This window comes from Setaria viridis, chromosome 1 (assembly GCF_005286985.2).
Source record: "Setaria viridis chromosome 1, Setaria_viridis_v4.0, whole genome shotgun sequence".
Taxonomy (NCBI): Eukaryota; Viridiplantae; Streptophyta; class Magnoliopsida; order Poales; family Poaceae; genus Setaria; species Setaria viridis.
In genome coordinates this window covers 35,959,717-35,972,138 of record NC_048263.2, presented here as the reverse complement: position 1 = coordinate 35,972,138, position 12,422 = coordinate 35,959,717, and the positions used below count along the sequence as shown (strand labels likewise).

The following is a 12,422-nucleotide window of genomic DNA, read 5'->3' as shown; positions in this document are numbered from 1 at the left end:
GATAACAGATCAGTGCGAAACTAAGAGTGAACATCACGTTACAAACTCAAACAATCTGTTAATTTAATGGGCATCATGGCATCAATCAAAATAAAAACAGTTAAAAGAGTGCATCAAGATAGCAAATGAAATAAAAGTTAGCATTTGCCACACCCCATTAACCAACAATAACATTAGCACAAGAACCCGGCCGCCACCATGAAAGTTAACATCATCAAGAATAGTTATATGGAACTAAAGTATATTCACAGTTCACTAAATTTCACTTCAATACAATATATACCTATGGTCCAAGGGAATCCCTCCTAAATGTATTTGCATGAGATTCACGATAATGCCAACACGTAATAAAGAATCTAGTGCTGCTGGCTTCAACAGTGCACTCACAAAAACGAGAAATCATTCAGAAAAATGGTAATATCCTGAGCAAGATTGATCATGGAATGTAAAAAGGGTTTCACTAGAAAGTGTTCAAGGAAAGATATTCAAGGATTGCCCAGTACCATTGTATAGTTGTATAAGTGCCAAATTAACAAAGAAATAATGGCAGAACTTTTGGAATTAACTGAGAACAAAGGTTCGAAAAGTAAGTCATCTTCTAAGTTCTTAAGAACCCATGCGTATATGTCGTTAGAAAAACATAATACAAATTCAATACTAGCTACAAAATAGTAGCAAGTAACAGTATTTATCAACCAATTTGCTAAAAAAAAAGGATTTATCAACCAAGATATAGAGCATGTACCATCTTCGCTCTATGGTCTTGTCTATGATCTTTCTCAATTTTTAACTAATAGGAAGATTCAATAATGTTCTAGAATTGTTCTAATAATTATAAGATGCCCCCATATTTTTCAATGAAACATACTACTTCAACTTTACTCTCTGGATCCAGGTGGTGTACAAAAGAAAAGTTTTACAGTTCTTTGGAATTGTTCTGCAACCCAAATGATTGTAGATTTAGTTTCTTTTTCTCTCCAAAAAGGATTGTTCTCCGGAAGATAATACCAGTCCAAAACATATTGATGCATCATAGAGTTAAGTTTTAAAATCCATTACAGACTAAAGAGTATATATAGATCAAACTGCACCGTTCTTCCTTAGGAGCACTATGTTGATCATTCCTTCATAGATTGTTATCAATTGTAACATCCAGTGTTAGTAAAAACCTAAGAAGTTCATTAAGAGGTTAATGATGAAATTTTGATTAAAAGGAGGTATTATGGGCCAAAGTCAAATTTGAGTTAAATTTGACCAAAAATTCAAATTCAAGATTTAAATTTGGAAAAATTTGACAAAAATATGGAATCAAGCCTTGAAGGTATTTAGAATTCAAAGGAATCAAGTTTGAAGTCAAATTAAAGTCATAGACACCTCAAATGCATAGTCAAAGATGAATTGACTTAAGTTATTATTCATTGTCTGAAAATACAAGTTTGAGATTAGTAGCAATCAATCAACTTTGGATTTAAATTCTGCAAGAATTCTCATTGGATATGGGAGATGTTTTGGAGCACAACTGTACTATGCAATATATTGAATCTAATGGACATGTTTTTGGCCAGAGAAAATAGAGAATTCATATTTTAAATGAGGCTCAAAAAATTGAAAGTAGTGCAGTTTTTGGTTCAGCCACTGAAATCAGTTAAACTCTGAAAACCGTTAAGAATGACCAATTTTAAGCTTGAATTCTGAGAGATTTGATGTTAACAACTTGGATATTTTTGGAGCCTAAGTGTTCTTGAAGGTTTGTAGGCCAATTTGAAACAGTGGTTGGACAGGTAAAGAGAAGAATTCAAATTTTTATCAAAGCTCAAATTATGAAAGTTACACTGATAACGTGCCTGAGGAAACTGAATGGTGAAGTCCATTCAGTTCAAAAGAACAGTGCAATATGGCAAAATTTGAGCTCGAATTTTGAAATATTTGGTGTATAAGGGTTGGGATCTAAGATGCAAAATGGAATCCCTATCATGTGATTGACAGATTCCAGTAGTTGTTGGGCAACAAAAACCGATTTTGAATGGTTGAATTGGAGCTCAAAGATGGCACATCGAACTGTCGGGCGGAGTCTGATGAAACTGAACGAGGGAGAGGCGATTCAGTTAACTGACAGAACCCTAGCCCGACATTGGAGTTGAAATTCAAGGTGATGGAGTGATCTTTTGATCCCGATGCAAATCAATCAAATGGAGAACACATGATCCTCTCCAACTTTGCTTAAAGGAATTCTTGAAGTTTGACTTACAAAATGGGCACAATTTGATGCCTGAGTTTGGTGGAATTTGGGGAAAGAAAGGAAGAACAGAGGAGGCAGGGTGCAGCACAGCTGTGCGCCATTGACGTCCAGAGTGGCGCCGCCGTGCCACGCGCTGGCAAGAGCGAGCTCCCACGAAGGCAAGCAAGCAAGCAGGACGTGGCGGGCGAGAGGCGGTAATTTTTCATATAAATCACCGCTCCCGCCGCCAGCTCTATCGTTTTCACCGCGTTGCCGTTTTTCACCGTGCTCTGTTCTTCGTCCGCTTCGGTCGCCACCCAGCTCCACCGCCGTCCCGCCACCACCAGCGACTCTGCTCCGCTAGAACCACCGCCGTGAGCTCCTCAACCCGTCCCGCCAGTCATCGTCCAGTCCCATCCACCACCACCGCTGTCCCCGCCGTCTTCTTCTCCAGAACCGGCTGCCGCTCCGCCTGGTAAGGGCACCGCCGTGGAGGTCTAGGTTACCGGGGTCTCGGACGTTGTCTAGGTGTTTGGGGGTGTCACGTGTGAGCTAGGGAGTGTTGGGGTGGGTCTTGTTGGCTTAGAGTCCAGCCAGAGATCACCACTATAGTAAAGAGCTCGAAACTAATGTTACTCACCGTTATCCTTTGCTTCTAAATTGAGTTCTCATTTACACCTCAAGTAATACTTGTTATACTTTTCTATGGTAGTTTTTTGGTAGACAATTTCAAAAGAAAATGAAGGATTCAGAGTAGCAGAGAGAGGATTTGGGAGAAGTCCAATCCAACGTAGCAGCAGTTGTAGAGAAGACGCGCCTCGTTCACATCTTGTCTTGGACTGGTATTTGATTTCCAGTGCCCGCAACGTACCCACATTGTTTGGGAACGGTATGGGCTACGGTGCTCAAAACAAAATACACTTTGCTCCCTTCCGTTGTTGCGTTTCGGTGCTGCAACCGTATCTGCTTTTGTTGGCTAGCTTCAGTCAATAAGGAAAATTTCTTGCGCGTAAGCATTCGTAAAACGTCCGATTTCTAGTAGCCCCAAACAAAAGGAGAAAAGAATGTCCCAAGCGCACATGTTTTCACGAGGATCTTGGGCTCTGAGCGAGAAATCATCCTGTCGCTTCATCACTTACAGGTTGCAGCGGCAATATTTAAACTGGTGCTATTTTTCAAAAAATATTTAAACTGGTGCCACAGATTTTTTTTTAAAAAACTCATTGTTAATTACATGGATAATAATGTGTCCACTGCCAAGTGTACTGTTGCACGGTTCCCCTGCGACCCAAGTGTATGTAGCCATCTGATCCTCACTTTGGCTTGTAGTATTCCTGCCCAAAAAAAGAAGTGACAGGAGGGTTACATGACTGATACAACTAATATAGTATTTGCTTCTTTAAAGACACGACCGTTTTCATATAAAGCACCAGGGGGGAAATACTGCTGTCAACTTCAAACAGATCAACAGCACTTGCAAATTAGTGACTTTAGCGAAGATAACTCATAGGCACGTTAGATATCAAACCTTTGCCTCTCCTGTGCTATGTCCTGTGATTGCTTGCAGATTTTCGTAGTTTACTTCAGTTGGGAACACACGAGCAGTAAGTTGACAGAAAGGATTACTGCGCATCTGTGAGCACTAAAAGTTCTCTCCCTCTCAGAATCTAGTTTGTATTTATTCCTTAACGTTTTATCTGATTAAGAATGAAAAAGTGGAATAAAGAATTGAAAGATTGTATGGACAGTCAACCTGTCATATAATTTGCACCATTTTGCTCTTTCTATGAACTTCACGTGGTTAAGAAATGCAGATAGATCGAGGGATTGGAGATTGTATACATCTTAAGTTGTGATTTGTTGCCGTTTACTCTTTTCTAAAAGGGCCAATAGTGGTAATAATCATATATGTTCGATTTCCACTAGGACATCAATTTGAGAGCACCAAATTGAAGGTAATTAATATGCAGTGGCGGTTAGTTGTTACTGAAGGCAAATTAGCTTCAAAATCAGTTGTAGTATATTTTGTCATGGTGCCGCTAATTCTCTCTCTTTTCACTTATGCAACTGTTTTCACTCAGTATCCAGAGCTCATCACTATACTAAAGAGCTCGAAACTAATGTTACCCACTGTCATTCTTTGCTTCTAAATTGAGTTCTCATTTACACCTCAAATAATACTTGTTATACTTTTCTACCAAGGATTGAACCTTTTTAGAACCAACTATGTTCAAATTAATTATGGAAAGCATGTTGTCATTTGTCTACATATAACATAGGTTTAATTATACAAATGTGATTTGCATGGCATCATATCAAATTTCCTTTTTCTATCCCGCAGCAACGTTTTACTAGCATATTACATTTTTGGTTAACAACAATCACAACTTAACCTATATCCTAGAGAACCCAGCCCAACTCATATATAAACCCCTAAATCATCCAAAAGAACATCTGTAAGGCACTAAGCTAAGAGTTTAAATAAGATGTTTCTTAAAAACATAATTATACGAAACAGTGTTCCAACTCTGTACGAAATGAAAAACCAATAAAGCTGAAATATACCTTAATCCGTTCCACTGTATTCTCTGCTTCAGCATTGCTTCTGAAGTGACCACGGATCGGCTTGAAACAAAAAACATAAGGTAAAACCAACTCAGAATGAAATATTATTTTGACTAAGAACATGGGCCAGAAGAAATTAAGCTAACTCAAATTAACAGTTCCACCCATTTCATAATATTTTCTCCTTAATTGCCATGTGTACAGATGAAGTAATAAGTCAAAGAAAAAGGAAATGAGAAATGCCTGTGCATTCTCCTATTCATTGAAATACGATGCGTTCTTGGAATATCTCAATAATTACACTCTCATTTTACTCAATTGACAAATATTTTAAAATGGCACCTCTCCTGAGAGAAAAGGATAAATATTGTGAACAAGGACATGCTATCACACAAAGATGCATTGTTGACTGTTTCATCATATATATATTTATTTCATGTTAGAGCAACTTATCAAGAAATGTTAACATGGGTTACTGTCAGGAATAGAATTAGTGCACGGCATTAACACATTGGAAGTGAGCCATGTTTTGGAGAAGTGAAAACAAATACTACTTAAATTTTTCCAGTTTTCTTTGGTAGTCGTTAAAGTATACATGGTGAGTGCTTCACTGCTAATGCATGCATTTTCTTGCTTCTTCTGTATGCCATTCCTAGAAGAATTTCAATCTACCATTTAGTGTTTGGAGTCAGTGAAGTTGTTCATCTTGGACCTCCCTATGCGAAGCATTTTCTGGTGTTAGAGCTAGGATACGTAATACCTCCGTGTTGGGCATCTTCCAGTATCAGTCTCAAAATTGTAAGTCATAAGCAAATGCAGAGAAAGAAAATGAACAGTAATCTAGGGCGCTAGAGAGAGGGAGAGAGGGGGCGCCCGGTGCCCATGGGGGTACTGTTCACAACGTGAACAGTAATCTGGGGGGAAGGAGCCGAAGCCTGAGAGCTGGGGAGCTTTAGGGTTTTACCCCTTTACTTTTTTCTTACTTGCTTAATTTGGTACATTGCTTAATTTGGTACATGGGGCCTCTATCATACAGAGGAGACACGACTTAGCTCTCAAGGAACGCTAACTTACTTGGCTTGCAAGCCATCCTAATATCTAGACCCTTCCTAATTCCTAATCTATTATGCAAGATATGGGGCGGCTGCCTGGGGGCGCCGGTGCTACAGTACCCGCGGGCACTGTTCACGCGTTAACAGTGCCGCATGGCCCCCTGGCGCAGGGGCCCTGCTGGACCCATTGGGTCCATAGGGCCTGCCAGCCCAATTAGGCCCCTTTTTCCCCTGACGCCCAGTAGCCCCTCCAGGTCCCTAACAATAGCACTCAGGCAAAGGAAAGAAAGACGATTGCCAGACAAGGGAGAAAAAATGTACCTGCATTATTTTGTTTAATGACTTTGCAAGGGCCAGCTTCAAGTCATCAGGCTGCAGAGCCCCGCTTAAATAATCAGCTGTAAGCTCCTCCATGCTCAGGAACGTCCTGTATAATGATAGTGGATAGTAGTCATACACTCATACTTGTACTAGATTTATAGCATAGTATATACTAGCACATGAATCTTCTGCAAATGAATTCATTTATTTTTTGACCGTTAATGCCTTGCTACTTTTTGAGTAGGCATGATACAGGCTGGATGTAATAATTGTTCATTCTACTGGTCAATTACATGAATAGCGTTTATCAGGAAACATGCAGACTTAGCAGAGAATCTTACTTGTCACCACCATCCTCTATCTTCCGAACCACCTCAAACTTTCCGTACCATGGTAAGATGATATATTTTATGTACTCCAAACACGGGTTGCCTTCCACCAATTTTGGAGGGCAGAAAGCATGTATTATTTTTCTATTGATATCAAACTGCAATACATTAAATGTCAGTATTGAACAATCCCATTTGTAAAACTATCAAACACAGCTAGCAATGATTCCCCAAGATAAAGATCAGGCAGTGAACAACATGAAGCAGCTAATTCCCATATCTCTATGGTTACACTGGTTGACAAAAAAAATGTTACACAACATACAAGATAACTAATTTCACATATAGGCTCAAGCAACAAAAGGACCAACAAATCGGTTAATGACACTAGTTCTTTAAAGTGCATAAGGGAAAAGTCACTTCTTCTGAATAAAGAATGAGGAACTAATAACAGAAATCACATTTATTTTGCTACTGTATTCAATATATATTTGTTTCCAACTGAGCCGCAAACTGTAAAGTTATATTCTTGCATAGCCGATAGGTACTGAAAGTGAACTATTTTTACTCGTCTTCCTGAACCAAGATGGTTTCCCTTACACTATTGTTATACTGTTCTATGAATAGTGAGCAAGAGTTGCAAAAATGACTAGCTCTTGTATCAAAATATATGAAATAAAATTAGCATTACAGAGGCTGTGTACTAATATTACAGTACAAACCTCAATATCTCGCATGTAGATCGCCAGAAATTTATTCCTCCTATGTTCTTCTTCAGGGCGTAGTAATAAATTAGGAAGTATTTCTGTACTTTTAAGTTAAGGATGTGTGCCTGAGTATACTTTGGTCCATGTATGTCAAAGCGCGTATGTGTCTTGACATAAGTTACTAATACACAAGGACCAAATACCAAGTATACTCATATCCACATTAAAACAAACTGGGACATCAATTAGATAGAACATCAAAAAGATACTGTGTGACACCGCAATTGGCTTATTCCCCCGTCCTGCACGCTTGCGATATTCTCTAGCTAACAAGTTCGCCTCATGCTGAGCTTTGCCCAACAGCCATATGTCAACCTGCAATTTAGAATGTTTTCATAATGTACATGAATAAATACTTGTAGAATGTTTGCTACAAAAGCTATACATGTCAGCGAAAGTATAGATGCATATTTTGTTACTGCCATGTAAAAACAAACCTTCTGAAATAATATGGTAGCACACTGCAAAGAGGGGTAAAATACATCAGCAGCAGTGAATGGCTGAACCTCTGGATGTCTACTCCCATAAAACCTGCAGATAAACAGAAATGAAATGACTTGCATGTTCAAATGTTCCTCCATTTGATGCTCAAATTTAAAGGTTTCCAAGTGAAAGTACACATTGAACACTCGAATAATCCAAACCAGAATATACCCTTTTATTCTACGCAGAGTGGTTCTTCTTGAAACATCCATGGCGAGTGGCCAATATACATTGGCATGCTGATTTATTTCATCTGACAACCACACTAGCTCTACACTATCAAGAGCCATGCCAGCTGCTTTCCACACCTCAATATTGTACAAGCCAATAGCCCGCATTTTATTTAGACTGCCACCAATATAAGGGTTCATCCGGGCAAACCAGTCTGCCATTACGATTTTGACTTTGCAACCAGATTTAACCATTTTATTAACACAGAGAGTCTTTATGATGCCCTGCAGCATGAAAACAGATCAGTGCAAAACTAAGAGTGAACATCACATTGCAAACTCGAACAATCTGTTAATTTAAGGGGCATCATGGCATCATTGCTAAATAAAAACAGTTAAATGAGTGAATCAAGACAGCAAATGAATTAACTAAGTACCGCACAAATAAAAGTTAGCATTTGCCATAGCCATTAACCAACAATAACATTAGCACGAAAACTTGCTGCCATGAAAGCCAATACCATCAGGAATAGTTATAGGGAAATAAAGTATATTCACAGTTCATTAAATTTCACTCCAATACAATAGATATTTATGGTCTAAGGAATCCCCTCCTAGTTGTATTGGAGCTCGTCCTGTTTGCATGAGATTGATGATATAATAGTGTATGCCAACAGATAGTTATGAATCTAGTGCTGCTGGCTTCAGCAGTTCGCCCACAAAAAAGATGTTGGGCAATCATTCAGACAAACTTTAATCCTGACAGGAGGCTCTATTGATCATGGAATGTAAAAAGGTTTCACAAGAAAGAAAGTGGGTTTGTTAGGTCAGTCAAGTCCTTCATAAAGGTACCTCTTCAAAAAAAAATCAGAATAGCGTTCAAGGAAAGATATTTAATTCAGTGGTACAGAATGACTACATGAAGCCAGACCATGAGGATTGCCCAGTACCATTGCATAGTTATACAAGTGCCTAATTAACAAAGAAATAATGTCTAAACTTTTGGAAGTAATAAGACTGAGAAACAAAGGTGTGCAAGCAAGTCATCTTCTAAGTTCTTAAGGACCCCTGCGTATGTGCCGTTAGAAAACAACAATACAAATTTAATACTAGCTGCAGGAGAATAGCAAGTAACAGGACCATTTATCATCCAAGATATAGAGCATGTACCATCTTCGCCATGCGGTCTTGGCAGGCCGCTCCACCCTACAATCTTCTAAACATTTCACTAATAGGAAGATTCAAGAATGTTCTTGAAAAGTTCTGATAATTATAAGCCACCCCCATATTTTTCAATGAAACATACTACTTCAGCTTTACTCTCTGAATCCAAGTGGTGTACAAAAGCAAAATTTTACAGTTCTTTTGAATTGTTCTGCAACCCAAATGATTGTAGATTTAGTTTCTTTTTTCTCTCCAAACTTGAAGTCGTTACTGTTGTAGGGTTTGTTGGGCATTGAGGATTGCTCACTGGAAGATAAGAGTATAAGACCAGTCCAAAACATAATCATGCATCATAAGATTAAGTTTTAAAATGCATTACAGCCTAAAGAGTATATCTACATCAAACTGCCCCTGTTCTTCCTTAGGAGCACTACGTGGATAATTCCTCCATAGATTGCTATCAATTCAGTATGTAGCATTTAAAAGTTTTATGACAAAAAGGTTCATGTACCTCAGATATGTGCATCCAGGGGGAGGGATCACACCAAACATAGCAAATGGGGGCAGGTTTCTTCTTTAGCAATAACTCAAGCTCGCGGTCATTGACACGATCCTCCCCAATGCTCTTCAGTGTTGCAAACCTCTGGTCAAAACTCCCCTCAACAGCATCCCTGAATGTAAGCATGCTAACATTATTACAAAGCTTAGGCCAAGATTAAATTTTAGAATCGAGCAAGGTTACCTAATAGAGTCCACAGCAGCAACGGCTGAATTCTCCAGGTTGCCATTATCGGGCTGCTTGCTCCGGTTCTGTTCGTAGATATAATTCAGCATTGGCGGAGCTCCTCTGTAGCAAAAAATCAGGTTGCGGTTCGAAAAAATAACATGAGATTTAGCATTATTGTCGAACGTGAGTTCATCGGCTCCAACCACACACAAATTCGACCTAGTGGCGCATCTGTTCCAATCTAATAGGCAGAGCGGCAGATCTTACCCGCTATTGTTTTGTAGCGCGTTCTGTTCTTCAGGGAAATTTTCCGGTTGCGCCAGTCTGCTGTGGAGGTGGCAAAGCTGCGGTGACATGTGGGAGCAGCGGCGCGGCGAGATCGAGGCCTGGATGGATATATGCCGCGTTCGCTTCCATGCTTTGCCCACAACGCCAAACGCCCGCGCTAGCATTGCCAATCTAGGGCCGACCGGCTAATCTGGCCGGAGCCTCCGAGCCTGCTTTCGTCGAGGCGGCCGCCGCCGCCGCCGCCGCCGCCGCTGTTCAGGGGTTTGGCCGTTTGGGTCAGGGCGGATCGGGATTCAGGCGTACCTTGCGGGGGTATATATATCCGACGTCCAAACCCATCCCAACGGCTGCAGGCGTTTTCCTGCCCCAAGACTTATCTTTTCACCATGAGAAAGCAGAGTCCGTGGGCGGCCGGAAAATCAGAGCCGGCGGACTCCTCTCCCGCGCTTTACTGCCCCGGCGAAAAAGGAGACCTGCGGGTCCGCCTCCGTCACGTCGCGGGCGCCGACTTTTTTTTTTATTTTGGCCCTTTTCGCGAAAAAATCTCACAAATAGGTCCCTGGCGAAACCAATTTCGAAAATGGACCCTTAGTTGGCGCCAAGGTGCCCCACACGCGCCTCCGACGTGGCGCCGGCCCCCTGACGTGGCGCCATAGATCTTGGCGCCAAGGCTCGGCGCCAGTCTCCCTGGCGCCAAGCCTTTTACCTTAACGCCCGGCTCCTTCCTTTTGCGCATTTTGATTTCGCATCTATTCACCAACCCGCGCCGGCTCGCTCGAAGTACGCCGCCGCCGCCGCAGGCGCCCTCGCCGCCCGGCGCCCGCCCACCCCCGCCCGGCCGGAGCCGCCGCGCCCTGCCCGGCGCCCTGCCGCGCGCCCGCCCGGCGCCAGGAGCCGGCCCGCCGCGCGCCGCCTGGCCGCCCCGCCCGGCGCCTCGCCGCGCGCCCGCCCGGCGCCAGGAGCCGTCCCGCCGCGCGCCGCCCGGCCGCCCCGCCCGGCCTGAGCCGCGCTGCCCCGCCCCGCCGGTGCCCCCGGCCGGGCCCCAGCGCGTACCGTGGCCTGAGGCCGGCCGCCCACCACCCTCCCGGCCGGGCAGGCCGCCTCCTGTCCTGTTCCTGCTCCCACCACGACCGAAGGTAATTAGTTATAGTATAATTTAGATAGATAGGTTTAGATTAAATAGTTATATTGATAAATTAGAGTAGTTAGGTAGAATTGTTAGATAAAATAGGTAGATAGATAAATTGACAGATAGATAGAATTGTTAGATATGAAAACTAATATAATTTGGTAGCATAGTAAACTAGTTATTACGATATTAAGTTAAGTAGTTGTATAGTTAAGTACATATGTACATATTAGGTGACATAGTTAATATTAGGTGACATAGTTAGTTAGTATATGTGACATAGTTAGGGGGTGTTTGGATACTAGGTGCTAAACTTTAGCAGTGTCACATCGGATGTTCGGATGCTAATTAGTAGGACTAAACATGAGCTAATTATAAAACTAATTGCAGAACCCCTATGCTATTTCGCGAGACGAATCTATTAAGCCTAATTAATCCATCATTAGCAAATGGTTACTGTAGCACTACATTGTCAAATCATGGACTAATTAGGCTTAATAGATTCATCTCGCGAATTAGACTCCATCTGTGCAATTAGTTTTGTAATTAGCCTATATTTAATACTCCTAATTAGCTTCCAGACATCCGATGTGACATGTGCTAAACTTTAGCATGGGGTATCCAAACACCCCTTTAGTTAGTTGTATTTAGTAGTTAGTAGTCAATTGATACTATCTGATTTCATACTAGACTTAGAATGTTTGATTTATTATGGACTAAATGAATTGTGCGTCGTTATATTGATATACTAGATGGAGAACGTAGTGAGCATATATCACGGAGGCACCATGGAAAGGGATGAATATGGATGTGTTAAGTTTGTTGCCATGCAATGCGAGGTTGTCATATTCGATGAGAAACCATCGTTTAGTGAGTTGCTTGCAAGGGCTCGGGAGGAGTTACATTGTCATGAAGATGATGAAATCACAGTCGAGAGTATACTTCACCTAGGTTCCCCTCTCAACATTCAAAGGAAGATGGTCCCAATTCGGTGTGCAGGCCAGTGGGAAAAATATGTGAGGACGGTTATGAATGGTCATTCCCCAAGTGTTGAAGTGGTTGTTCGTCGGGTGGGAGTTGATCCAAATCCTCGTCGGTTTTCCCGACCAATGGGTCAACGGGCACACTTCGATCCTCCCGTCCCAGAACCTGTTATGGACGTGGATGTTGCACCTACTATTCCCGATGCTGAATCTGCCCCTAATGAAG

The 12,422-nt window shown here is 41.6% G+C and overlaps 1 protein-coding gene across 1 annotated transcript; it reads right to left on the bottom strand.

Moving 5' to 3' along the window:
• Positions 1 to 3,322: 3,322 nt before the first annotated feature.
• On the bottom strand, positions 3,323 to 10,391 carry LOC117855895 (tyrosine--tRNA ligase 1, cytoplasmic). Its single transcript, XM_034738326.2, has 11 exons — positions 10,064 to 10,391; positions 9,812 to 9,916; positions 9,581 to 9,740; positions 7,907 to 8,190; positions 7,690 to 7,783; positions 7,462 to 7,567; positions 7,208 to 7,290; positions 6,498 to 6,643; positions 6,157 to 6,262; positions 4,784 to 4,843; positions 3,323 to 3,552 (listed from the first exon to the last, which is right to left on the bottom strand). The coding sequence occupies exons 1-11, from the start codon at positions 10,246 to 10,248 to the stop codon at positions 3,532 to 3,534; spliced, it is 1,350 nt and encodes a 449-aa protein (XP_034594217.1). The 5' UTR covers positions 10,249 to 10,391; the 3' UTR covers positions 3,323 to 3,531.
• Positions 10,392 to 12,422: the final 2,031 nt, after the last annotated feature.

Coding starts and splice junctions, on each gene's coding strand:
- LOC117855895 (XM_034738326.2), bottom strand. CDS start 10,248: ATGCTAGCGCGGGCGTTTGGCGTTGTGGGCAAAGCATGGAAGCGAACG. Junction 9,917..10,063: donor GCGCTACAAAACAATAGCGG/GTAAGATCTGCC, acceptor TTTTTGCTACAG/AGGAGCTCCGCCAATGCTGA. Junction 8,191..9,580: donor CCTGGATGCACATATCTGAG/GTACATGAACCT, acceptor TTCATGCTGCAG/GGCATCATAAAGACTCTCTG.